Source organism: Eleginops maclovinus, chromosome 8 (assembly GCF_036324505.1).
Source record: "Eleginops maclovinus isolate JMC-PN-2008 ecotype Puerto Natales chromosome 8, JC_Emac_rtc_rv5, whole genome shotgun sequence".
Taxonomy (NCBI): domain Eukaryota; kingdom Metazoa; phylum Chordata; class Actinopteri; order Perciformes; family Eleginopidae; genus Eleginops; species Eleginops maclovinus.
This window is the reverse complement of record NC_086356.1, coordinates 16,108,816-16,134,926: the sequence shown is the minus strand read 5'-3', so window position 1 is coordinate 16,134,926 and position 26,111 is coordinate 16,108,816. Positions and strand designations below refer to the sequence as shown.

Genomic DNA, 26,111 nt, shown 5'->3' with positions numbered 1-26,111 from the left:
TGACTGTATGAGTGTGTGTGTCTGGCATGTGTGTGTATCTTTGTGTTAACAGGGGAGACACCGAGAGGATGAGGAGAATGGAGAATAGATGAGGAGGATATGGAGGGAAAGCAGGTCAACATTGATGCAGAAGTCATGGGATGTAGGAGAGAAATAAGGGGCACTAAAAACAAGTTTAGACAGAGAGGTCAAAACCATTAAAATCATAAAAGAAAATCAATCAAATGTTGTCTTATAAAATCTAGATAAATGTTAAAACCTTTGAAACAAATACAGTTTTTTTCTTGGGTATTGGGGGTTTGAAGCTTCCTCTGATCTCATGGGATTGTTACACACTGCCATCTAGTTGTACAATGGAGAATGACATTCCAAAATGTGTGCTTTTAACTTCTCTTGGTTGTTTAAATTTCTGATGGCAGAATAATGTATCAGCAGTTTAACATTAAAAGGCTGTTTTTACATTTATAAAAAATAAAAGTATTCATATAAAGTAATTTTAACTGTGGTTTGGCTAATAATACTGATGGAGCATAAAATCAAAATGTCCAGTTCTACCCTCTGATTGAGCTCTTTTTTCTCACACATAACAGTTTTTATATTTTGCATAACCTATCATTTTAATTGTATAATCTAAAACGGTTATTCTGTACATATTTGCCACACATCTAATTTCCTTCCTCGTGTTTATTGTGTGCACCAAAAACCAACGTACATTTTTGCAGGTAAAATCCTACTTAGACCTGGAAATGTACTCCAATTATTCATTATTCAATTATTGAAATGTATGTGAATATTTTGTATAATACGTTTATATTTTTTTGTTGAAAACCCCAAATATAAATACAAACAGTGTCTACATATTTTCATGTTACTCTGGCCGTGTATGTTTAAGGCAAACACGTATATAGCAATAAATAAAATGTATTGGTAAAGAAGTATCAGTATTTATAGATACTCAGTATTATAGAATGGTGTTTGTCCTACAAAGGCTTCCGTAGGTTTAGTCACATGAATGATTTGTTTTTGTCGTGACAGAATCAGCAAGTTAACACGTAGCTAGCAGAGACTACTACTACTACTACTACTGCAACAACGGTATTTACTGGTTAAAATATCAGGTCATCAAAACATAGATCTTAAAAGCTTCCCACAAGAGCGACAAATCGGACATACATCAGGCGGAAGCCTCTCTGGTTTCTGCTTACCCTAATGAGTGGTGAGATGCAATGCACGCACCTGTAGTGTTTGTTGTGCTTTCAGTTACACGGTTGTCTTATATCGACTCTTCTGTGTCATTCAGGTAACGGTAACCGAACAAAACGATGCTTCGGTGGATTCTTGGTGGTCGAGAAGCTCAGGGTTCATTGGAGGTAAGATGTAACGGTAGCCGTGAAGCTAATGCTATGCTAATTGTTTGGTCTACGTTTCCTTTCGTTTTTTACATCACTGTGAAGTTATTTTGAGGTTGGATATCTGACAGTCATCCACTGCAGTCTGTTTACTGTTTTAAAACAAAGTATAGCCTTTTCAATACAAAACTGCTGAATTTTGAGAACACATTTGACATAATTATTGTCTGCTGAGTTAATAAACTTTTCTTTCGCACTTTATAGGCGGTTTCTTCAAGTGGTCTCTGAAAAGTCACATGATAAATCTGATGAAATAAATATCAATAGTGGAAAGTAGAGAAAACAATGCGCTGCAGCACAAATCACTACCTTTACCTGCTATGCCACTTTGCTGTAAGAAATGTTAAATTCCCCACTGTGGGACTAATAAAGGATTTCTGATTCTGATAACTCAAACGTAAGAATGTTAATGTCTCTTCGGTGGAACAACTGCAAGACATCTGAAACATGACATGGGGCCCCAAGGGAACACACTTTATTGGCACCAAACCAGAAACATGAAACCACAGCTTTAACAATGCATTGTTTTTAATTACGAAACATATTGTGTTAAGGTAAAATCTTAATATGACAAGTAAACAAAGCTGTCATATAAATATAGAGCAGTAACAAGTACAACATTTCCCCATTCTAAATGCAATTGAGTACAAGTATACAAATGGAAATACTTAAAGTCCCTGCATTCACTCTCTCAGAAAGTCCACTGTCTAACTCTGCAGCTCAGCCTGTTTGTCTCACTACTTTCCCTCTTATGTCTGCAGAAAGGCTCCGTGTTGTGCATCGGAGAGGAACAGCCCAAAAACTGGTTCACTGAGCTGCAGGTGCTGAAAGGACATTTTGACATTGTTCGATTTCTGGTGCAGATTGATGACTTCAGGTAAGCAGACCACAACCCCCCCTCCATCCTCTTTTTTTCTCTCTCTCTTTCTAACCTCTCTCCTCTCTACCCTTGGCTGGCCTCTATCCCTCTGTGATTGACAGGAGATCCTCACCTACAGAAAACTTACAGAGCATGACAAGAGCCCAATCATCACCACTATGTGATTGTGTGTGCACAGTACAGTATACAAAAAACCCTTTAATGCTATCCGTACACACATGCACGCACACATCTAAAGGTTTTGCACCTGATCTCGCCTCCACTGCTTTGTGGAAGCATGCTGCACACATTACGGTAGAGTGGGTCTGCATAAGTGGTCAGATTGGGATTTATAACAGAACTAAGTGTGTGTGTGTGTCAGGAGGTGGGGGCTGCTTCACGCCTGGTCTCCTCCAGTAATAACCTCCTCCTATGGGTCTCGTCCTCTCCGCACACAGGTCCTCAGTCGGGGGCAAAGGGCAGAACATTCTCTCCAGATTGCTTTTGAAGTCCGAAAATGTATCCTCGACAGTTCCTCTCTTCTCATTTTATCTCTTTTTTTATCCGGTCATCCTGTCTGTTGATTTTGGGAACAGGTATTGTGGATGCTTGAGGGTCAGAGGGCAAGTGAAGGTGGAAAGCCCCAGGACAGATGTTTTTTTAAGATTCCTTGAGAGGAGATGGAGCTACAGGAAATGATTCCTCACACAGATAGAGATTAACTTGGTGTGTTTGGCTACGTTTAGGATGAGGCCTGCCAGGTGCACTGAATTATTTTCGTCACAACCCACAACTAATTTTTGTCAACTCAAACCGTTCATCTTATGTTTTGCAGATGTGCCTCAGCTGGCGATGATGGCCTTGTTTTGGTGTGGAATGTCGAGGTAATAGGCTGCAAGTTGATTATTTCAGTGCGTTATGGAACTGTACACAACACAGTGGCACTAATTGTTCTTTCTTTCCTCTTCTTCCTGACTGTTAGACTGGAGAAAGACTGCAGGAGCTGAGGGGCCACTCCCAGCAAATAACAGCCATAAACACCTTCACCTGTAATGATGGAGACATGTCGCACATCTCGCTCATCACAGCGTCCTCTGACCGAAGTCTCAGTGTATCCTCAAACTGAAAGACAGAGCAAACAGTACTTTTAAACACATACTAAAATCATTCGTAATTTATTCTCTTGTTTTATAATTAAAACTGTATTTTCCTTAACCTGAGTTTTCAGCTGTGGGACCCGGACACAGGCAACAGGGTTCAGACCATTTCAGATCTTCAGTCTTCTGTAAAGGTAACATGGAGAGCTGGCTTTATTTAACCAACGACTTGACATAATGCTATTAATGTTACATTTAAATAAGAAGTATTTGCTTAGTCAAATGTAACATTAATATTCTTAGCTGAAGTAGTTGGTCCTTTTCTTACTTCTATATTGTACCATTCTGCTTTGTGCACTTCACTGTTCCATGTTACATTTTTTTTTTACCATTACTTCCTAACAAGAACGTGTCTAAAAAGCACTTTTTTCCATGAAAATCTAGAAAGATAAAGATTTATATTAGTTTTGAAGGAAGCTTACATATTTTCTACCAACCAGTAAACTCCATACATACTGTTATAGAATAGCACATTTTGGTCTTGTTGTTTGATATTCTATTAAATTAAGTCTTTGTTAAATTAAGTTTTTTTTGGCCAGAAAAGTAACATACTAATTAAAATGTTGTGACACTTTTTTTCTCTTCTGCCAGTTATGATTCAAGATACAAGTGGTTATTGCATCCCCTGATCACACATTAAGGTTAATTACAGCATCTCAAGGCTAATTATATGAATTATTTTCATTGCTGAGTAATTTTGTTTGTGTGTCCATGTCAAAATAAAAACCACACGTGCTGATCCTTGTGTGTGTCTCTCAGTGTCTGCTGGTACTGGAGCGGCAGTGTGTGTTTGTGTCCGGCGGGGGGGAGCTGTGTGTGTGGAACAAAGACTTCCAGCTGCAGTGTCACCGACCCAACCACAGCGACACCGGTGAGGAGAAACAAAAGGAAAATAACTGTCACAATAAACCTCTCACGTGAGATTGTTGCACCAACTAAGCGCCCCCCCAACACTGCTGTTTGCACACACTGATTTATGTTGTCATTTTGGGGTGTTTTACTTATCATTCTGCAGGAATAACTGCTTTGATAGAGCTGCCCAAGAACTGCATAGCAGCGGCCATGGATAAAGAGATAGGTAAGAGACAGAGTTTTATGAAAATAATGCTAAATATGTGCAAATAGAGAAAAACTACAGCTTTAATTCGGAGCCAATATTGTTGATATCAAACAATCATACAAACTTTATTTGTATAGCACTTTTAATACACTAAAGATAATTCCAAGTGCTACCAAACCAAAAACAATAAACAAAAATAAAACAATATTCATGAACAGACCAAGTTTGTGATTTACCCAAAAAACTTCAGTCAATAAACCCAGCACAGAATACAAAATACATGTACCAATGCATTTTGTTTTTTGCAGTGATCTACAGGCTGACGGTCTCTACAGATTCTTCCATATCGGTGGCTGAGGTCCGCTGTCTCTCCGACCACCAGGACAGAATCCGAGCTCTTATTAACGTCAATGGTTCGTTATTTCACTTAAAATCTGACTTGTTGTTGAAAATCCAATCAGCTTTCAAGAGAATGAGAAACTGCATGTTACACCCTGTAGCTTTATATGACTTTAGCTCTGCTTCTTCCCCAGATGGGCTCTTTGCGAGTGGCTCCCATGCGGGCGAGCTGATCTTATGGGATGCGATTGAATGGAACATCACGGCCTATGAGCACATCCTGTGGGAGGAGTCACAAGCCTGCACTCAGGCCGAAATACGATTGACTGCTCCCAAACCCAGTGAGATGTCAATACAGCATCTGACCACCAATGGAAGGGTGAGGAAGACGGGGTGTATTCATTGTGTATCATTCAACATTTTTGGTATTTTGTTTTGCTATTGTGCTACATGAATAAAGTTGTGTGTGTGTGCTTTGTAGCACATCCTCGCCGCGGTGGGCAGCGGTCTGTATGTGTACAGCATTCTGACCAAGGCTGTGGTGGCCTACAGGAAGGTGGCACACGACTCTAATGTTCTACACACCATGCTGTTATCGGACAGGTCAGATATCTGTTCCTGTCTCTAACCGCTTCAAGATGGGATAAAAAATGAAACATGATTCATTTAAAAAGGACATTTCGTTGTGGAAAATGTTTTATTCTGCAAAACATTTTTCTCCATGCACGTATAATAAAACCTCTTGGCTTTGGAGAGTTTAACCAGAGATGATCTTTTGAGCTTTTTACAACTGTGGCCCGTTAAAAGTATGCTTTTCTTATATTATACTTCTTAAATATATGTGTAAAGATATATTACACAGGTGTATTCATGTATTAATAAGACCACTTTTCAAATATATCCAATCAATTAAAGTTTAAAAAATGTTCGAACAAATCTTAATTGATACAAAATGTATAAAAGCTTGAAATATACTCTTCATATTTCCCCCTGTTTTAAGGAATGAGCTGCCAACAGTTTTTGTAACAAAATAAATGAAACCCTATAGAGAGCTGTGATGTAGGCTGTTCAAGTATCAAGAATACTTACATTTACATTACTACTTACATTTGATTGATTTGATAACTTATAGCTGAAATGATGTGGCAATATACTCCACTGCTGGTGAGGGGCCAAGCCCATCGTATGTTATTCTGTATGTGGCCCTCAGTGAAAAAAGTTTGGACACCCCTGACATACAAGAAGCAAAGATGATAGAAAGAAACATTAAGAGTTTGCGAAAAGCAAAAGACTAAGGAACAATGCATATCTGTGATTACACTCTCTAGGATTGTCATTGATTAGACTAAAAGTTGTTGTTGACACTGTCTCTGTTTCAGCGAGCTGATGTCCTGCTCTGAAGACGGCAGTGTGAGGATGTGGGAGATCCAGGACCTGCCTCTGTCCGCTGAACCCGCCTCTTCAGGTGACACACACAACAGGGCATACACACAAACAGACATTTTGTCTGATGTGACACTGCTGATAGGATGCCAAGTCATTCACATATTCAGACATATCAAGAAGAAGGCCATCGTCCCATTTCCTCTTCTGGATATTCCACTTTAACTGAATTCTGTTCCCAGTGATGGATTACAGAGGTATGAATCCAGAAGTTCAATGAGGGGAAATTGCCTGCACTCAATTCTTGTGTGTGTAACCGAGTCTCTTGATGTTGGGGTGGAGGTGCAGTAATGCACTCCAGATGGGGTATTGTATATATCAAAGGAGAGTTACTGTAGCACTCAGAGGTGTGTTTTCTCCTTAAGTGCTCTGAAGTAGAGTGTGTGTGTGTGTGTAGCTGCTAGCAGTCGGTGAGAGCTTTAGAGATCCTGAATAGATCTTGTTGGAGAGTACTTCATATTCATTTTTATTGTTTGTCTTTATCACTTATTTTATGTCTCCAGGAAACCAGAGATCAACATGTCCAACCAAGTGTATTAGCCATAATCGAGGCAATTTGGAAGGGTCCAAAAACATTTAGTTTATAATGCAGAGCTGCCAACATACACGATTTTGGCGTAGCAGATACGATTTCCAGGCCCTAATTACGCCGCTACGCTTGACTTGAATATCCTACGCATTACCCAACAAATCGAAAAATGAATCGTGTAGCTGGCAGCCTCGTGCCTGTGTTGACATCCAACCAGCCCTAAAGCTCACATATAAGCCGTGTGAAAAAGGCCCTCTCACTTGGACTGTTCCGTTTCCCCCCCTTTAGTTTGGATTAGTCCATGTAATGGTTTGGCCCAATATCTAACGTCTCCGTAGTTGGTGACGAGGGCTGTGAGTTCCTGCTGCTGTATTTCCAGTTTACCTGTGTTAGTGTGCGTCCATTAAGATGTAAGTACTGTTAAGTTGATATGTGTTTTGTATTGACTGTGTTATAAGAATGTATGATGTATGTAGGAGAAGTTGAGAGTTTGCAGCTGCAAGAGCTAACTAACCATGCGCTCATTTCTGCAAGTCATGCTAACCTCATTCTGCCAAATGGGCACTATTTAAATATCCCTGAGTTGGAATTTGACATGAAGAATCTTAATATTTACCCTGTTGGTTATGTGTGATATTAAGTTAAGAAATCTAGCTGTAATAATGAATAGTTCCATGAACATGTGCCTGCTACATTTTCTCATAGAAGCTACTGTGGCTACAGCCATTGCCTTATGTTGGAGTGCCATCTAGTGGCCAAGTTTGTATTGCAGAAGATTGCAAGTTGAGTTGATCTGTTAGCCATGCAATGTTAGTAATACTTATTATTGTATCCTTATTTCAGAAACCACACACACACACACACACACAAGCAAATGCATGTAAAGAAAGTTTAATAAAGAAAGAAAGAAGATAACAACGTGATTTACTGTCACTCAATGGTGGATTGGCATCTGGAACATTAGTTTATAATAGACGACGGACAAAGTCATCCAGTCTATTTTTCAAGCCGTTTTATGATCCGTCCCTTGCGTTGACAAAGAGCCAATAGGATCGGCTGTACTTCTTTTTTGTAATACCCTCACTACTGTTACCAGGATGCTATGCTGTTTTGGCTCCCGCTGTTGATGAAGAATTCTATTCATGTAGACCAGTGCCGTGCGGTGAGCTCGTAGCTGGCTTTCAGAGTCAGATATGTGAAAAATATGTGAAGTCAATAGAGTTTATTAAAACATAATTCAATTGGCAGCTTGCACATTGACTACTGGTTGTTTTTCATATTTTATCTCAGCATTCTTCACACACACCTATGATAGGTACAACGAGTTGGCAGTTGGTAGCTAGAGAACTCGTGTTAATAACTGGTAGGCTAATATATTATTTCATGCGAAGATGCACAGGCACCCTGAGGATTTTTACCTTTACCCATTGAAATACAATGAGTTAAATCGGGGAAACTATAACATCAGCTCGATAACTAGCTATCATTACATGCGAATTGAACGCTTCCATTTAAATCGTTTAGGTTATTTAAGTCTCTTGAGCTAGCTAGCATAGCAACTAGATAACTATAGCAACCAAAAAACACAACTTTAGCTGCACAGTTTAATTTCTCAAACTCAGCTCACCAATACATTAAAAAAAAGATCGTTGGGTTCAAAGTGATCACAACGACGTTGTATGATGTTAAATGGATGACAGACATTAAACAATCCCCTCGGAAACACTCGGATATCAATGTAATCTTGGCTAATAATTAAACGTACTGGTGGCTTTCCATTCGTCTGCATTTGCATTGTTGTATTTTGTGGCAGATTCATCGGGGTAAATCATTATGGTTACATACTGTTACATATATATATCGGGGTAAAATCCATCAAGCATCTTTGTAACACAGCAGGGAGGCATTATACAGGAGGGAATATTTCCTCACTTGCATCTTTGTTACAGAGCAGGGAGGCATTATACAGGAGGTGCTAATTTCTCACTAGCTCCGCTTTGTGAGGGATTGCTCAATCTGACGTGAGGCGCCGCTCTTTGCCTTACCCCGCTTGTCTCCTCTGCTCAGGTCACGAGCAAATTCAGCTATTTTGGTTATAAAATTATTTAAGATCATTGGAATCATACAAAAATTACATTTATAGCACAGATAAGTAGAACATATTAATATCTGGGTTTTTTTCATTATATAATTTAACATATGTGTTGTGTTTTTATTATCTTAATTTCTAATGGACCAATGATAATTCGTGAATACACTATGCCCGCGAAATCGCGGAGCGAGCTGTCAGTTGAAGTCTATCAAAAATGGATGGTGAACGTACTTGTCCTCCGCTGAAAAAGCGGCGAATTTCTGAACAGCGCTTCAAGCTAGAATATAACGCAGAATGGCCGACCATCACCCGGTCGAGGCTGGACGACTTCCACGCTTACTGTATGTTGTGTAAGACAGATTTTAGCGTGAGGCATGGGGGCCGACACGACGTTGAAAAGCACATCAGGACTGCTAAACACACGTCATACAAGGCGGCAGTGGAAGCTACAAGGCCCATCGCGGGCTTCTTTACGGTTGACAGTGACACCAGTGTCATAAATGCCGAAGTGCTCGCTGTGGACTTTCTGGTGGAACACAACATCCCGATCGCGGTGGCCGACCACATCGGGCCACTGGTGAAAAAGATGTTTCCGGACTCGAAAATCGCTGGTAAGGCTCAAATGACAAATAGCCTCAATTCATCTCAAGCATTCATAGGCATAGATTTATATCTGTATACTGTCACAATACACTCTACAATCTGTACAGACTATATAAAACAGTTACAGTACTGCCCTGGTTGATAATCTGATTTAAATCTTGCAAATTAATCATTGCTAATTTATAGCCTACTGATACTGTATCATTCTAATAAACATTTTTCATTTTATGTAAAGGTGAAAAAAAAATAGCCTAGGCCAACTTACTCTACAGAGGATTAATATCATGATTGTAATTCTGCAATTCTGTGTAATCTAGAGTATAATCATGATAATACAATGCAATATTTTTGTGATTGCAATTGCAGGAAAGTATGGGTCTGGTCGCACAAAGAGCAGCGCCATTGTTGGAGCTCTTGCCAAGGAGGATGCGTCTGTGATCACGGAGGCAATGAGGACAGCTCCATACTCCCTAGCCACGGATGGGAGCACTGACTATGGAGACTGTAAGCTGTATCCTCTTGTTGTGAAGTACTTTGATCGAGGACTTGGGCGTGTTCTGACAGTACTCCTATCTTTGCCAGAGTGTCATGAGGCATCTACTGGGCAGAACATATTCAAACTCATTGACAATGAACTTGAGAAACGTAGCATATCCTGGGACAACTGCATGAGTTTTGGGGCAGATAATGCCATGGTGATGCAGGGACTCAAAGCTGGCACGGCAGGCTACATCAACAAAAAAAACAGTGCAGTATATGTGCTGGGATGCCCGTGCCATCTAATTCATCTAGCTGCAGAAAAAGCTGCTGCTCAGCTTCCAGTGTCCATTGAAGAGCTGCTGGTGGACATATACTTCTACCTAGACAAATCCAGCAAGAGGAAACAGGGACTGAAGAAATTTCAGGATCTGTGTGGAGTGGAAATGAGAAAGATTGTTAAACATGTAAGTACGAGGTGGCTCTCTTTAGATAAATGCATCGCCAGGAGTCAGAACAGTCTGGGCACAGCAGCAAGGACAAGACCACGCAGAGCAGCAGCAAGGACAAGACCACGCAGAGCAGCAGCAAGGACAAGACCACGCAGAGCAGCAGCAAGGACAAGTCCACCCACAGTGTTAGCAAGGACACATCAACCCACAGTAGCGGCAGCAAGGACAATTCTCAGTTTGATTTGGCAGGCTATCTCTTTCGCCAACAAAACCTAGCCAAATTCTGTCAGGGAAAGAAAACACCAGCAGCTGCAACCACACAGCCCAAGACTGCAACGGCAAAGCCCAACACATCTAGCGCTGCACCCACTCGGCCCAAGACATCTAGCACTGCACCCACTCAGCCCAAGACATCTAGCACTGCACCCACTCAGCCCAAGACATCTAGCGCTGCACACACTCAGCCCAAGACATCTACCACTACACCCACTCAGCCCAAAACATCTAGCACTGCACCCACTCAGCCCAAGACATCTAGCACTGCACCCACTCAGCCCAATACATCTAGCACTGGAGCCACTCAGCCCAAGACAGGGGCACAACAGAGAGTGCAGAGGGCATGTCAACATCTGCAGGACCCAACATTCCATCTTTACTGCTACTTTCTAAGTGCGGTCCTGCCGATATTTGATGAGGCCAACACTCTGCTGCAGCTAGACAAACCCTGCATACAAATACTACACAGGACTTTGACCACACAGCTGAAGAATCTCTTGAACCGATTTGTGAAGCCTCAGGTGATCAATGCAGCTGCTAAGGTTCACCAGGTACCATTCAGGGAACCAAGCAACCAGAAGAGCAATGAGACCTTGTTCATTGGGCAAAACACCAGAGACTTCATAAGAGATCACCCTGAGCTTGAGGAGCTGCAGCTTGCCCAGGTCTTCAGCGCTGTGCGGGCATTCTACATGAAGGCTGTTGAGTACATGGTGAAGAAGTTTCCCTATGATGACCCAGTGATAAGGAATGCTTCTGTGGCTGACATGTCTGCACGGGACAGCGCAGACTTCAATTCTGTGAGGTACTTCACAGGCAGATTCCCCTGCTTGAAGATGAGTGCTGAGGAGATGGACAAGCTTGAGGGTCAATTCATGACCTACCAAACCGATGCTCTGCCAGAAAGCATCACCAGCTGTGACAGACCAGACACACAGTGGCACCTGATGAGTCAGCTGAAGGATGGAAATGGCCATCTCAAGTACCCTTTACTCTGCAAGGTAATGCTGGCTATCCTCTGCATCTTCCATTCCAATGCAGACTGCGAACGCATCTTCAGTCTTGTCACAAAAAACAGAACGGAGTTCAGACCTAGTATGGGAATGGAGACCCTGAGTAACCTCATTACCCACAAACAATTCATGGTGGCAAAGGGGTCTGTCTGCTACAAGCAGGCGTACTCCAAGACAACTCTTGCCAAGGCCAAGTCAGCAACCTATGACCATCTAAAGTGAGAGGTTGATGAGATGGTCATGTCACAGCCAAAGGTTCCCTTGAGTTGAACTCTGTTCTAAAAAAAGGCTGTGTAAAGGTTTTTCATGTGTTATTGTTCAGTATTGTTTCATGATGAATTCTGTTCGGTTGATAAAAATATTTTTTTGGGTATGTTGGTGTTTAATTCTGTGCAACAGTACAGGGAAAAGGAGAAATTATACACGAAAAACATGTCCTAATATGACCTAGATTGCATCTCAGAGCATGTAAAGTCTCTGGCTTCTGATAAGATAAGATAACTTTTATTAATCCTGTAAGGGAATTGCACATGTTATAGCAGCAGGGTGATAGGAAAAGGAATAGGGAACTATATATACATACAATTTACAATAAAATAATAACAGTTGAATACAAAAGATAAATAGAAATAAGTAAAGTAAAAATGAAATAAGGGGGCATTCAGGGGGCTTCGGCGGACCTCGGACCCCCGGCTTTGAAAAAAAATTTGCCTCGCTCCGCTCGGCTTGCTACTATTTTCGAAAACACAATGTTGGCAGCTCTGATAATGAGAAAGAAAAGCAAGATAACGTCTCATTTTAGAGGCTGTAACTATTATTGGAATTCATTTGTTAATAAAAAATGACTGAAATTATTAATCAGTTATCGAAATAATTGCTTCTCATCTTGATATTCAAATGGTAGTTGCAGGTTGAGAATTTAGAGGGTAAAAAACCCCCAGATATTTATCTCAGGAGACTGAAAGAGAATTCATATTAGACTTTCATTAATCAGGTGGATGCTGGATGTGTAAATAATCAAATGTTTCCTTACGTAAGTTCACCATACTACATTTAAGTTTGTTCAAACACGTGTGAGTCAGACACTAAACGTATTTGATCCAGTGTATGTATAACAATGTTGATTATACAATGTTTGAGCCTGTTTCAGCTGCAGACATCTGATTGATTTTAAAGCCAATCCTACTTAGCTTGTATCTCTGTGAATATACAGAAAAACAGTCTGCACAAGATATATAACACATTTTTTATTGTCTTCTCCTCTGTTCTTTACCCCAGGATTCTTTGGCATGTGGACTTTCGGCCGGTCGAACAAACCGAGCGCTCCTCCGTTAAAGAAGGTCGCGGACGTCCCGAACATCAGGATGCTGGAGCTGACGGGGGATCTCATTGGACACTCAGGAGCAGTCCAGGTACGATATTTCTGATTTCCAAACTTATGAACTACTATAGAACATTGAAACAAAAGTGCTTTACCAATGCTGTGCCTGTGTCAGATGTTTGTGAGCTTTAGGGAGAACGGTCTGGTCACCTGCTCCACCGACCACCTGTTGATTCTGTGGAAGAACGGAGAGAGGCAGTCCCAGCTCCGCAGCCTGGCGCTTTTCCAGAAACTGGAGGAGAATGAAGGACTCTGACCTTTAACCCTTGCACTGCTGCCTTGATATGTAAAGCTTTCCAGTGATGTTGTCATTGTAATGTACTGTTTTTACTGTTGTTTGCTTTGAATGATCATGCCATGTTTGTTGTTTGCACCTTAAATTCAAGTATTTAACTTAAATTAAAAAAAACAATCTCATTATTTGTATTTCCAGTCTGTGTCCAAGCACTATAAGGCTCAGCATTTATATTGTTGGCTTCTGCTTTCTGAAGTTCTCCTTTTGGGAAAAAAAAATGCTTATTTGCTTCCTGAGAGAGTTAGATGGGTGAATCGTGTAAATATCTGTGCCCTCAATATGAAGCTGCAGCCAGTTAGCTTAGCATAAAGATGGAAATAGGGAAACGATTATCTACCATAAACTCTAAAATTCATTAAATAACATTGCATGTACTTCACATACTCCCAGTGAGTCCTGAATTTGTAACGTTCATGCTTCAGTTGAAACAAAACCAACCCATGATGTGGTAGTTAGTTAAATTTAGAGGTGTTTGTAATTATTTTTAAACTGTGGAAAGATCAAGGCTAGCTGTTTCTCCCTGATTCCAGCTAGTTTTTTTGACAACTTTATTCATCTCCTGGCTGTAGCCTTGTTTTTGTCTATTTGGTGGACAGATATGAGAATGCTAATAAGTGTATTTCCCAAAATGTCAAAACTTTTCCTTTAAATTTCTGTCATTCATGTCACAACTTGATATTTAAAGAATGCTTTAATCGCCTCTCACAATACATTTTGGTGTTTGACAGAGAACATCAAAATAAGACATCATAATCCAGAGAGCAAACTTAATTAAACTTTTTAAACAAACAAGGTAGATTTGAAGTTGATCCGATGGAAAGCTTTTTTTTCACAACTATGCGTGAGGCAGTAACATCTTAAACACACATTACAGTTCTCATGGCCAGTAATCTGTCTTTGAAAAATAATTGGTTATGTATATAACGTGGCCACCTAATTGTTGTTCTGTTTATAAATGATAGAAAACTACACAGGATTGGCACGCAGCCGGCCATCGGTGTCAGAGATGGAAGAGAGAGGAAAAAGAAATCACTGTTCGTGATGAAGGCTTATCATTTCATAACGAGCAGTTACACAATCTGTCTGAGCCTCTGCAGACTCAGAGGCGTCATCTCATCTAACCGATACCATCAAACTCCAGTCACTGCTGCTCACAGGAAAGGCATGTAAATCTGAAATATTTAAATCGTCTTTGTGTATAGAAATCTTCATTATCAACTAGCAAAAATATCTTCATGTCATGAAACATTCAGAGCTGGAGCCACATTTCAAGTCTGAGATTTTGGAAATCACCCCTGTGACACATAACCGCCCAAAAAAAAGTGAAAAATGAAACCATATAGTGGGTGAGTATTTACAAGAACAGCAGGTACATTAGGTAATTTTACAGTGTATTGCAACAATAGCAGACCTAAAACACAGAAACATGACAAGATTAAGGCTTTGATTAAGACCTTGGTCATCAATAAAATCACTCTATTCTGAATAGTGGACTCTACAGAGGGAACTGAAACGAGAACTCTAAAAGCAACAGTGGAATTCACATCTGATCCAACTTCCCCTGATTCAACCTCATAGTCGTACAACAAAAGGATAAAATGTGAGGACCATTGTGACAGAACCATTAACACTGACTCACAAAACTGTAGCACAGACCATTAAGCAACATATTGGTCATTTTTTTATTCTTAAGTATCTAAAACATGTATGGCTTCTTTTTTAATTTTTTTTAAGAGAATTGGAAATATTGCAACTAAAAGTACTTCTGTTTGCGCGAAAATTATAAAATAATAAGGCACCAGTATATAACTTTATGTGCCTTTAGTTAATACTTAATGAGCATTTCTTGGAATGAAACTTGGGACTAGAGTGGGTAATAAAATATCACCAAAGCAGCTCAGATGGTTTATGGATATCTGCAGATTAATTACTATGTGATGTCTAACCCAATTGTTATATGTTAATTATGTAAATCACGTTAAAAGAAAAGTGATCTGAAAGTTACACAGAAGCATAAACTCAGAGGTAATTCTAGTTAAATGTTAATATATTAAAGCAAAATCACTGTATTTTCTAGTCAAAGTGGGGTAATAATGTGTCTAACATGACTTTCACAGATCTAATATTACTAGTGCAATTCCCCCATGTAGCCACTAGAGGGCAGACACTTGCTGCACATCACGATCTGAAGGTGTTGTTTCTCTGAAATTAAATTATCTGAAAATCATGTGCAGGAAAGATTTCTCCCCATATGACTGCAAGGTGAGGATTTCTAGAAACAGGAAAAGCGGTTCAACAGAAACCATGTGAGAGCGGGAGAAGATTAGCATGAGGGTCGATCTGCAGCTGCTGTTTACAGGCTGGATCCAAACACGATGTGGAGCCTGTTCATCTGTGAGGTCACAGAGGTCGAACACAGCTACTCACCACTTTGACGTTGCATGGCCTCTACAGGATTTGTATATGTCGTACAGTACAACATTCAGGGTTCACATGTAAAGGTTATTCTTGTTCAGATTTTTCCTTTTTATGTGGGTGTCTACAGTTGGTGTCACAAAGCTATGTATGTAACAAATTATATTTTTATATCACAGCTAAATTAAGCAGCTCTGATACAGTGCAATTATTTTCCTGTATTTGATCTTATCTGACTTCTTCCACAGTGCACAAAGGACAATGATACCGTAATGAAGCTACATGATCTTTAAACCAAGAAAATAATCTCAAACGCAGCAGCCCTTCTTCTATGGCAGCTCGGTATACGGGGCTGGACATTTAGAAAACGTGTACTCCTCCTCTGATTGGACCCTGGTAATTGGCTAACTATAGTTTCTGATACTTTATCATTACAGTTTTTGGTCCCAGACACAAGTCAGAGTGTCTCTCATACTGTAGACAGGATCACAGCTCATAGTAATGGATCATTCCAGATGAGCACCTTCACAAGTTGGCATTTTGAGACAAGGAACAAGCTTTCACTTCAGTGCCTCTAGCTTTGGTCACCATCTTATTCAGCAATAGACAGACGTATAGTGAAAAGATTAGGAAATGAAAAGGTAAAAACTGTGAAAAGCAAGAGGACGCTCCAAATGGAATAGTCTTGATAAGCTAAAGTGCAGGTTTGTGGTGTGTTACACTGTATGGTACAGATTGTCAGGTGAGCTGCGGGGCACACCGTTTCATGGAGGTGTGTTTAAGAGTAGTTAGTCGACAGGGCCCTCAAATGACAACCTGTTCTCCACTGGAAGAACCCCAGCTCAACCAAGAACCACGAGAAGGAAAAGAGGCTGTGATTTGAGATCAAAACAGCGTCTCAGTGTCCGTCATGTCGACTCTCAGGGTCCCGAATGCCCAGCTTCGGGGCCATGAACATTTCCCCGTTGAATCACAGCAGAAGAGACTAATTGTTCCAGCTGCGTTCGCTTTCCTGCCCTGCCCGGAGGGATGGATGAGCTGAGGCGACGAGGACTCCGTCAAGAAGCAGGAGGCGGGCGCAGGCTCTTACACTTCATCTCGTCCAAGCCCTTCCAGTAATTGTAATTCTCCGACAGATGCTCCATGAGACCAGGCAGGCTGGCGAAGGCTGAGGGGAGAAACAGAGAAATTAAGATGGTTAAGTTTGTCTTATTTCCAAGTCCGTCCTTAGCAGTACTTACAGTATATAAGCACATTCACATTAAACTATTTCAGTTTTTAATCATTCTTCCTGTTCATTCTAGCCTTTAAGATATCCCTTCTTTTAAGAGATGGAAACAGTGTTGGTTCTTTGTGTGTGTAAAATTCATCCAGAGTTAACTTGAGGCTTTAGCAGTCTGGGTTTACTCTTGTATTATGAATAATATCCCTCCACTGTGGCTCAGCCAGAAATGTCTGGGGAAAAGAAATGTGTAGGCCTGATTATAGTTTAGTATGCACATTAGAAAATTACTTGTTTAAGCAATAAAGTATATGTTTCTGAAATGTAAAAAAAGAGGAAAAGTGCTCTGAGGTCCATGATGACATCTTAAAATACATTGTTTTGTTTCAAATATCAACATTAGTTTAAAATGTTGTTTAAACTCAGAGTCAGCAAATCCTCAAATTGAAGAAGTTGCAACTACCCCTTGAACCTAGCTTAAATTCATATTTATTTTAAAAGGCTGCTGATTAATTTGGTTTAGAACGGCCTTAATAAATGACCTACTTGTTAAGGCTCAAGATGACTCACTTTAGAAAGATTCCACTTGATTTGACTGACTGACTCATATTAACTCTGCTGAACTGCTTTTTCTTTTCTGTAAATTCTAATCACATGTCTTGCATAAACTGCAGGAAAAAACAAATAACTCTTCCAGTGGCTTTTAGTCTTTAAACATCACTTTAAAAAAGTGTTTCATTTAGGGGTTTGTGAAAAGAAAAATGGTTTCGGTAATCGAGGACAAAAAACTTAGAGACACACCTGCTGTCAGACATGAGCTCAGGAAGATGTGTGTGTTTGGTTCATGTGTATTTGCTAATGTTTTAAACACTGTTCGATGTTGCTCCCACATTAAAGGACCCATGGGAAAAAGGATCACCCTTCCTTTCTCTGTGTGCTGTTTACTTCCTCATTTCGTGACCCCAAAGCGACCCTGGTGAATTGAAAGCGGCTGCTGCATGTGTTTTAGTGTTTATTCATAAGTGAAATTGTTGTCTTCCCTCCCTTAACCAAGTGATCATGAACCCCCATACCCTCTTCTATTTTCCCATCTCCCCCTCCCCTGACAGCCTCGCAGTTTTTCTCCGTCCCACTGGCATTTGGGAACTTTCCGTGACATCAGAGCTGCATTGACAGTAAACAAGTTCCCTCTTGGGGAGACTAAATAAAAGGAAATTCAGTGGGAATGAGAGGCTTAAAGTACCATGATGTCTCTTCCCCCTTCTCTTGACTCTTTCTCATCCCTTTCCTGTGATTTCCTACCCTGCAATCTGCCAAAAAGAGAATTCCTTGGAGGCAGAAATGGAGGGCCGGAGTGAGGATCTAGATTTATGAGGCTCTGTTTTATCGTGATAGTCTGACGTTTTGTTTCATTCATATCATTTCAATAAATGAACAAATCAGAAATGCGGGCAATGATTCAGAGGTCTGCAATAAGGCTGGTTTTGTGAAATAGAAAGATAATTAAAAGAAAACAAAAAACGAAATGATCGACGTTGTATCGACATACTACAACATGACTATTTCTGATATTTTTCGACATACTTTATTATCAGTTTTTTCAAAATACTATACTATGACCTTTTTTCAGATATTTTTCAACTTTCTATTACTTTTTACAAGATACAATACTAGGACTTCACTCCGACATACTTCACTACAGTATGTTGCTTTTTTCTCGACATACTGTACTATGACTTTATTCTGACATACTATCCTATGTTGTTTCCTCGTCATACTGTACTATACTATTACTTTTTTTCTGATACCTTTTAACTTACTTTTTTTTGGGTTTAATACTACTAAATATGCACACACAGGCTAATATTGCTCTTACCGTCCCAGGCGTCAAACATATCAGTGATGAAGTAATCCATGAAGGAGATCTGAGATTTGGGCACACTGCAGGTGTTCCTGTCAAACACCGGCATCACCACCGGCAGCCCCTGTCTCTTCTCCTCATCTGTCTGCACCACACACACACACACACACACACACACAGACACACAGACACAGACACACACACACACACACACACACACACACACACACACACACACACACACACACACACACACACACACACACACACACACACACACACACACACAGACAAGTTAAATCTGCAGTTTGGAATGTGAGTGGCCGCATAACAGATTTTACAATGTAAGACGAAAATAATAAAACACATTACAGATGAACTCTTTACAGATACAGCTCTCAGCTTTTGAATGCATTGTTCTATTAAGTTTTATATTTGACCTTATTTATTTTATATCTAAAGTATATCGAATGTTGCACTGTTGGAGGACCCTTAAAGTTAATATTATGGTTGCCAACTTCTGTGCGTTAGCTGTTCCGCATTTGACAATAAAACCTTTGAATCCTCCAGTCCTTAAATTAGTGTTACCTGTGCAAAATACTCCTCAGAGATGCGTCCGGCCCACTCAATGCAGAGCTCCAGCGGTCTGCATGGGTTTGCCACATCTGCACACTTGATCAACATCCTCTTTATCAGCAGACGGTTCTCCGGAGAGTTCCTGATGTTGGCCTGACCCTCGCAGTCGCTGTTCAGACTCTGCACACACGGACAATACATATATTAATACATGTTTGCTAATACACTATGCATTTTTAATAACATTGGTTTTACATCATACTATAATATGTTTTAATATTTTTTATGCTATACTATGACTTTCTATGTTCTCTCTATATTCATTTCTGATGATTTTTGGGTTCATACTATCCAAATACTTTTTTAAAATGACCTTTATATGATTTTATTATATTTTAATAGCATACAAAACGATGACATTTAAGACAAAACATCTCAAACTATAACATGACTTATTTCATTATTTTTGTACAAACTATTATATTTTGGTTCCCTCCTAACTATTTAAACAAGTCTTTATATGCATTAACACCGTAACCATTAGTAAACTTTACCGTGTAACAATGCAAAGCCATAAAGTGATAAAGCATTCTCTCTATAGTAAGCAAAAATATAAGAGTTCTCTGTACTGGCGTTTCTTGGACATAGTTAAGTTTAAAATGAAACAAACTCAGCACACTTACACTCGTGCTGGTCTCTTCTATGGCAGCCATTGGCTTGTTGATGCTGTTGACAAACTTGCTGACGTGCTCAAAGTGTCGAGTCATCTCTGTGGCCAGCACCATGTCGATGATTGCCTGTCGCAGTGTTCGAAACTGATTCCTGTCGGCAGTGGAGGGATAAAGTCAGGATCTGGATCCGTCTGATACTAACACATGGATTAACCTGGCAGTACCGACCTGTCTATGTTCTTGAAGATGTTGCTCTTGCTGTCTCTGATGGTGAGCTGGAAGGCGAGGGCGGCGTGGTGGCTCTCCAGCACCGCCGTGTCGTTGTAGAGGATGGCCAGCTCGCTGCCTGCGTTACACAGGAAGGAATTGGTCCGGCCCGGGTGGTCCACATCGTGAACCGTGGCCGCTATCAGTGCCGCCACCTCATCCAGCTGGTCCAGACTGTTCTGAAGAAAACAGCAGAGACACAGAGGGGTGTCACATACACTGCTACTGACCAGAGCCTAGTTTCAATGCTGCAGTGTTAATAGATCAATCTGTATGATGGATTATCAGAAAGAAAGAAAATAACTACGTATTGATTTAGAGACTTGCATATATCATACCCTGATTTTATTCAGATCACTTCTACCTCTTTTCAAAACAAGCAACCACAAGTGGAACTTAGCCTAGTTACTTTTGCTCGTTTTAGGGCCACGACGTGGTGTGATTCCCTCTTCGATGTGTTTAATTTGCTTTGTAAGGGAAGTGAAGTTAATTTAATCTGTTTTGCAAAGAAAGCCCTTTTACTGGGTTATAAAAATGGAAAGAAGCCACAAGATGAGCACCATAAGAGGGACCCCTCTTATATATAAGAATCGGAGAGATCTTTATAAATAAACAGTATATCTGTGGTTACAGGTCCTCATCATTATTAATCTCTGTCCCTTGACATAAACATTCGAAGCTATGAAATGCATGACATGTTAAACAGCATTAGCAGAATGAATAAGAGGTGTGTCTTCTATTACATACAATAATTAGTATAGCAGTAGCTCTGCTACCTGACAGCTGTGAACATATAAAACATTTCTTTGTCAGTTAACCCAAAATCAGATGTTCTTCTAACCTTGACCCTCTCTTTACGGAGGAAGTAGGCCGTAGCGTGCAGCACGTCTGCGGCGTGGGTGGAGTTGTGGTAGGAGTTGGAGGAGTGGTAGCTGGCCTCCATCAGCTGCAACCAGGAGCGCAGCGTGGCCTCCGAGCAGCTCAGGAACTCACACACCCCGAAACTGGTGAAGATCTTCAGCCCGAGGTAAGTCAGCGGTCTGCAGAGTCACACAAAACACTTTACACAGTGCTCACGTCATGCGCTTTTTTGCTTCATCATGGTATCTTATCTACTTTTAGTAGATAAGAGTACATGTTTTTATTTATTATGAGCGAAAATTCTATCTATACACGTAATCACTTGGATCATTGAGTGATTGAGATTTGATTTGTGATCAATACCCTTCAAGAGAGTATCAATCTTTGCTTTAAACCCGCAGCAGATAGTAAATAAGGTTATTTTCCCAAATCTTGAACTACTGTTAATGTTTGGACTTGAGATGATGATAACAGTCATTATTGTCGTCTTTAATAAATAAAATAGATCGTTTTTTCTTAAATATTCATAGGAAGTTGATGAGATTTACCCATATTTCTGAAGGCAGATTGATATGAACTGCCATTGTACAGAGGGCATGAGAAGGTTTTGTAACAGAAATGAAGTGACAGTGGTGTGATAACTCAAAAATAAAACCACGCAACAAGCAAGATTTAGCTTTTCTTACGCCTAAATACTTTTTTGAAGGGACAGTCAAACAATGTAGATGAATAAAAAACACTTAAAGGAAGAGGAAATACATGTATTTTTACTTTTGTGGTTGCACTGTGCCTTTTATTTCCCCATCTTATGTACCTCTTGTGTGTAGCCGCCTCCAGCTCCATGATGTTGAACTCCCAGCACTCCTCATCATTCAGCATCTCAGCGATGGGTGGAGGGACATCATTCAGAGTGACGGGGATCGCCAGCTGGCTCTGGCTCATATCTAGCAGATAGACACACAAACACACACACACATTAACAGTTGCTGATTTGACCATAAAAGGGGCAAACCGTGAGGGAGCTCCATGTTGGATTTGACGGGTAAATAATAAATGGCTTCACCAATCTCAGCTCTTTGATATCTGTATACACGTGCAAACAGACTGAGTGTGTCTCTCTGTGAATCTCTCCCTTGAGAGGCTGTTAGAATATGGTGTGTGATAGGATTGTTTAAATAATTGTTTAAGAGCAGAAATAGCCGCAGCTCTGAGATAACAATACTGTTTCCCACTCAAAGACAGAGAAGACCATTTCTTGGAAAATAGACCCTTGATTTAGATTTCCTCTCAGTTAAGTGCTCTTGAGACTTTAATCATTATAATGGGGTTACATAATAAACTCAAATGGAAGAATCACAGCAATAATCTCTGAATGAATATTATTCATTCATAAAGCAGACCTCTTGTTCCATAATGTTTGCGATAACGAAGGTCATCGGCTTAAAAGTCTGTGCTTTAACCCTTTTCTTAACTTATACTGTATCATACATTCTGAGAGCACTTTTCACTTACTTCCTTATGTTACTTTTGATAGAGCAAGGATAACCGTTTCCCCCTCCTTTCAATATTAACTATATTCTAAACTTAACAACCCCTGAACCTAGCTTCATATTTACCAGACAGAAATGAGAGCACTACAAGAGAAACTATTTTAAGTTTACAATTAACTTTATTATAACGGTATATCAGTTGAGAAGTCAGTGTGCAAGGCTTTTAAGAGGTAGTATATTGTATTTCTATTGTGTTGATATTATATCAGATTGATACATGATATCTGATAATACATTTGCTATTTAAAGCTTACTTTTGCAGAAGACATATTCATTCCCAGAGAGTCTCCGCAGCCCATCCTGGAGAGAAACCAAAATATCAAGACAAGAAAAAGTTGAATTATCTTTAGGAATAAATGTGACAAGGACGAGGGGTAATTGTAATAATAAAACATATTTCATCAAACGCTGCAGCTCAATTTAATCATAACTCTTTTTGTCTGCAAAACACATATAGGGAAAACAGACTGGTGTTTTTATTTAATCGCCAACTAACCCCATAAAAGGACACTAACCAACTGTGTAACAGTACACTGATGTTTGAAGACACAACTCTTTAAAAAATACATCATGAATATCAAACTTTTTTTTAAAAGCTCAGTAAACACACTCATTTTTACCAGGTTAATAACACACATTTCGGCGTTTGGGATTACTTAAAGCCTTGAAAGTCACATTTAGTGCTTTCTGTTTTCATTCAGCAGCAGTGTGTGTATGATTACAGTAGAAGGGTATGTAACCCAGTGCAACAGATGTGATTTAAGTAGTTTTAGACAAAAACTGGCTTTGGATATTGTTAGTTTTGGTCTTTATGTGAGATTGGGAGACCAAAACAATAAAAAAGAATATAGCTAGAAAAATGTGTAATTTAGTATTTGCTGGAAGTTGCAGTAAATCTAACATCTGCGTGCAGTGACTCACCTCATAGTTGATATTATTCAACCAATTAGGAAATAAAGTAAATAAACAAAGACTCTGTTGGCACTCTGAAAACACAGATTTGTTTTTGGAAGCCAAAAATGTCTTGGTTCAAAAGGAATGCTTTTTTCATTTCATATGCATGAGGTAACAAAAGTTTTACAATGCATGTAACAAAATAAAAGACTATACCTAACTTCTCCTTATAAAGAGTTTCAAGCACTTCTCCTTATGAATGAAGCATATACTTAGCATCATAGGCCTCCTTTATACTGATGACATGTCCCCACTGCTTTTGGAAATGGCCAATTTTGTCCCCAGCACTTTGCACTTTGCATTAGGAACATTTTATTAAAAAGTGCACACATTTTACACTTTGAGAGGTTTATTAGTACAAAAGAACATGTACAATCTGGAGGACTGTTCATAATTTCTGTGTGTATTTCTGGTGCAATTGGGACAGGCAACACATTTAATGTTACTGATAATTTAATAGTAAAGCAATTGTTGCTCCCGCGTCGCAGCAGCGTAGCATAGTTACTGCACTAGTTTGCAATAGTGGTGTTTTTTTTGTTTTCATCTGAAAAAGTGTCCCCACCACTTTTTCTAACAAAAGTGACGCCCGCTAAGTATCCACACTGTGTCTTACACTCATGAGCCCTCCGACCAGGTCATTGGTGTGGGGGTCGTCTTCTTTGGAGGCGAGTTGAGGTGAGTAGAGCTCGGTGGTCCTCAGGATCTCCAACACCCGATCCAGAGCCTCGGCCACCGTCACCGGACTGCTCTCCTGGGCTGCATTGATGATGTTGATTACCTGGGGAGGAGGAAAGAAAGGAAAGTCCCTATTCCTGCTGCAAAACAGACACTGCATACATACACTTGCACAAAGGGCCCTCTGCAAAGCATGCTATAAAACACAGTGCCCCATTCTTTGTGCATGTGTCAGTGAGATGTGCATGTGATGCTGGAGAAATGTTGTCCGGGTGAAAATGGCTAAAAAAAAGCTGCTTGACAAACACACAAGAGCATCACAGGACCTGCAGTGGGACAATGGGATGTATTGTACACTGTGATGTACAGCCTGACCTGGGTTTATTATGGCATCTGCTCCCCTCGACCTTCACAGCATGACAGCAGGGTCACAGAGAACTCAGAGAAGCCAAACCAAAATTTTGCCCCATGGGAATGAATGGGAAATCAATTTGAAAAACAAGTAAAAATCACCCACCTTTGAGGCAATTCTGATTCATTTTGCTTATACTTAGAAACGATTGATGTTGAAGCAGCTCTTGAGACTCGAATTGACTTCAAAAGGTTATTTGATACAAAGCACGGTTTTCCCCAAATCACAGTTTAGGTTTTGTGGAGTCACAAAGTCATTTGTTCACTCTGCCCTGATTGCACTGCCGCTGTTTAAAAAATGTAGCTGCTCTAACTGTTTTACACAGTGTTGCCAGAATGACTAATACGCATTTTTATTTCGTGTTATGTAAGGACAATAAAGTGTTCTTATCTTACACAAAAATGCTAGAATTTGAACAACGAGATACTTTCACACCTAACAGTCCGCTCCTTTGGTGCGCACAAGACGCAAGTTTGTCACATTGTTTAATTTTTCAGAAGGTTAACACAGGCAAACCTCAAACAGACTATAAACTGTAAACACAAGTCAAATGTTCAACAATTGGTCAGATATCCAGCAGGTAAAAACGCAAATCCGGGCAATTTTCTACCGTAGCCCCCACCATGGAGCATAGGCAGGTTATTTTCATGCTGCTGTTAATCTGCAGAGCATATCAACAGACTCTAGTGGATATGATTATATCATTGGACAATGTGCGTTAAAAAACACTACAACACATATAATGACACACTGCAGTAAGGAGGAGGTTTCACCGACGACAGGGGGCTCTGATCAGATTGTACCACAGCCTTTTTGCTGTACACAGGGGACCAGTGAGGTGAGCAGTCACAAAAGCAAATATAGCCTAGTTTATATTTATAGTTGTTTATATCTCCGTGAATTAATGAATGATTTCAGAATAAATGAAAGCATGACCCTATAGGCTACTGTATGTTACACACAGCCTAGATAAACAAAACAAGGAAATTACGTGTAAATACTACGCTTCCTATGTTTTGGTGCGGACTGCGTTCACACCAATGATGAACCACTCCAGAGTTCACTAGCAAGCAGTCCGGTTGTTTAGTTCACATCAGAGGTCTCAGACCCAAACAAACCGCACCAAGGGTTGAGCGCTCCAGGGTTGAACGCTCCAGGGTTCGATTCATCCGGACAAATAATGCCATGAACTCAGCATCAGCTGATGTGAAACAAGCCGGTTTTGGACCATAAAATAAATTGATTCTCGGTGAAACTGCAAC

The 26,111-nt window shown here is 40.1% G+C and overlaps 3 protein-coding genes across 5 annotated transcripts in view; 2 read left to right on the top strand and 1 right to left on the bottom strand.

The window, feature by feature from the left end:
- Positions 1 to 993: 993 nt before the first annotated feature.
- wdr41 (WD repeat domain 41) lies at positions 994 to 13,507 on the top strand. The gene is made up of 14 exons (XM_063889081.1): positions 994 to 1,216; positions 1,301 to 1,370; positions 2,171 to 2,286; positions 3,104 to 3,152; positions 3,251 to 3,379; positions 3,497 to 3,559; positions 4,185 to 4,296; positions 4,441 to 4,503; positions 4,794 to 4,898; positions 5,019 to 5,203; positions 5,306 to 5,427; positions 6,204 to 6,289; positions 12,988 to 13,121; positions 13,206 to 13,507. The coding sequence occupies exons 2-14, from the start codon at positions 1,323 to 1,325 to the stop codon at positions 13,344 to 13,346; spliced, it is 1,353 nt and encodes a 450-aa protein (XP_063745151.1). The 5' UTR covers positions 994 to 1,216; positions 1,301 to 1,322; the 3' UTR covers positions 13,347 to 13,507.
- Positions 7,216 to 12,981, top strand: LOC134868159 (uncharacterized). Its single transcript, XM_063889080.1, has 2 exons — positions 7,216 to 9,499; positions 9,858 to 12,981. The coding sequence occupies exon 2, from the start codon at positions 10,465 to 10,467 to the stop codon at positions 11,929 to 11,931; it is 1,467 nt and encodes a 488-aa protein (XP_063745150.1). The 5' UTR covers positions 7,216 to 9,499; positions 9,858 to 10,464; the 3' UTR covers positions 11,932 to 12,981.
- Positions 13,508 to 14,057: 550 nt separating the features above from the next.
- pde8b (phosphodiesterase 8B) overlaps positions 14,058 to 26,111 on the bottom strand; it is a 41,008-nt gene continuing 28,954 nt past the window's right edge. For all 3 annotated transcript variants that reach the window (XM_063889078.1, XM_063889077.1, XM_063889079.1), the window contains 9 exons: positions 24,376 to 24,540; positions 23,063 to 23,108; positions 22,073 to 22,202; positions 21,239 to 21,437; positions 20,359 to 20,576; positions 20,143 to 20,281; positions 19,472 to 19,639; positions 18,899 to 19,028; positions 14,058 to 16,968 (listed from right to left, as the gene is read on the bottom strand). In XM_063889078.1, the coding sequence (XP_063745148.1) occupies positions 16,859 to 16,968; positions 18,899 to 19,028; positions 19,472 to 19,639; positions 20,143 to 20,281; positions 20,359 to 20,576; positions 21,239 to 21,437; positions 22,073 to 22,202; positions 23,063 to 23,108; positions 24,376 to 24,540 (1,305 nt within the window). In that variant the 3' untranslated portion in view covers positions 14,058 to 16,858. The remainder of the gene's footprint in view (positions 16,969 to 18,898; positions 19,029 to 19,471; positions 19,640 to 20,142; positions 20,282 to 20,358; positions 20,577 to 21,238; positions 21,438 to 22,072; positions 22,203 to 23,062; positions 23,109 to 24,375; positions 24,541 to 26,111) is intronic.

Bases quoted from the DNA above. Each gene is read 5' to 3' on its own strand.
- wdr41 (XM_063889081.1), top strand. From the start codon at position 1,323: ATGCTTCGGTGGATTCTTGGTGGTCGAGAAGCTCAGGGTTCATTGGAG. The intron at 1,371-2,170 runs GTAAGATGTAAC...TTATGTCTGCAG, and splicing joins AAGCTCAGGGTTCATTGGAG to AAAGGCTCCGTGTTGTGCAT. The intron at 5,428-6,203 runs GTCAGATATCTG...TCTCTGTTTCAG, and splicing joins ACCATGCTGTTATCGGACAG to CGAGCTGATGTCCTGCTCTG.
- LOC134868159 (XM_063889080.1), top strand. From the start codon at position 10,465: ATGCATCGCCAGGAGTCAGAACAGTCTGGGCACAGCAGCAAGGACAAG.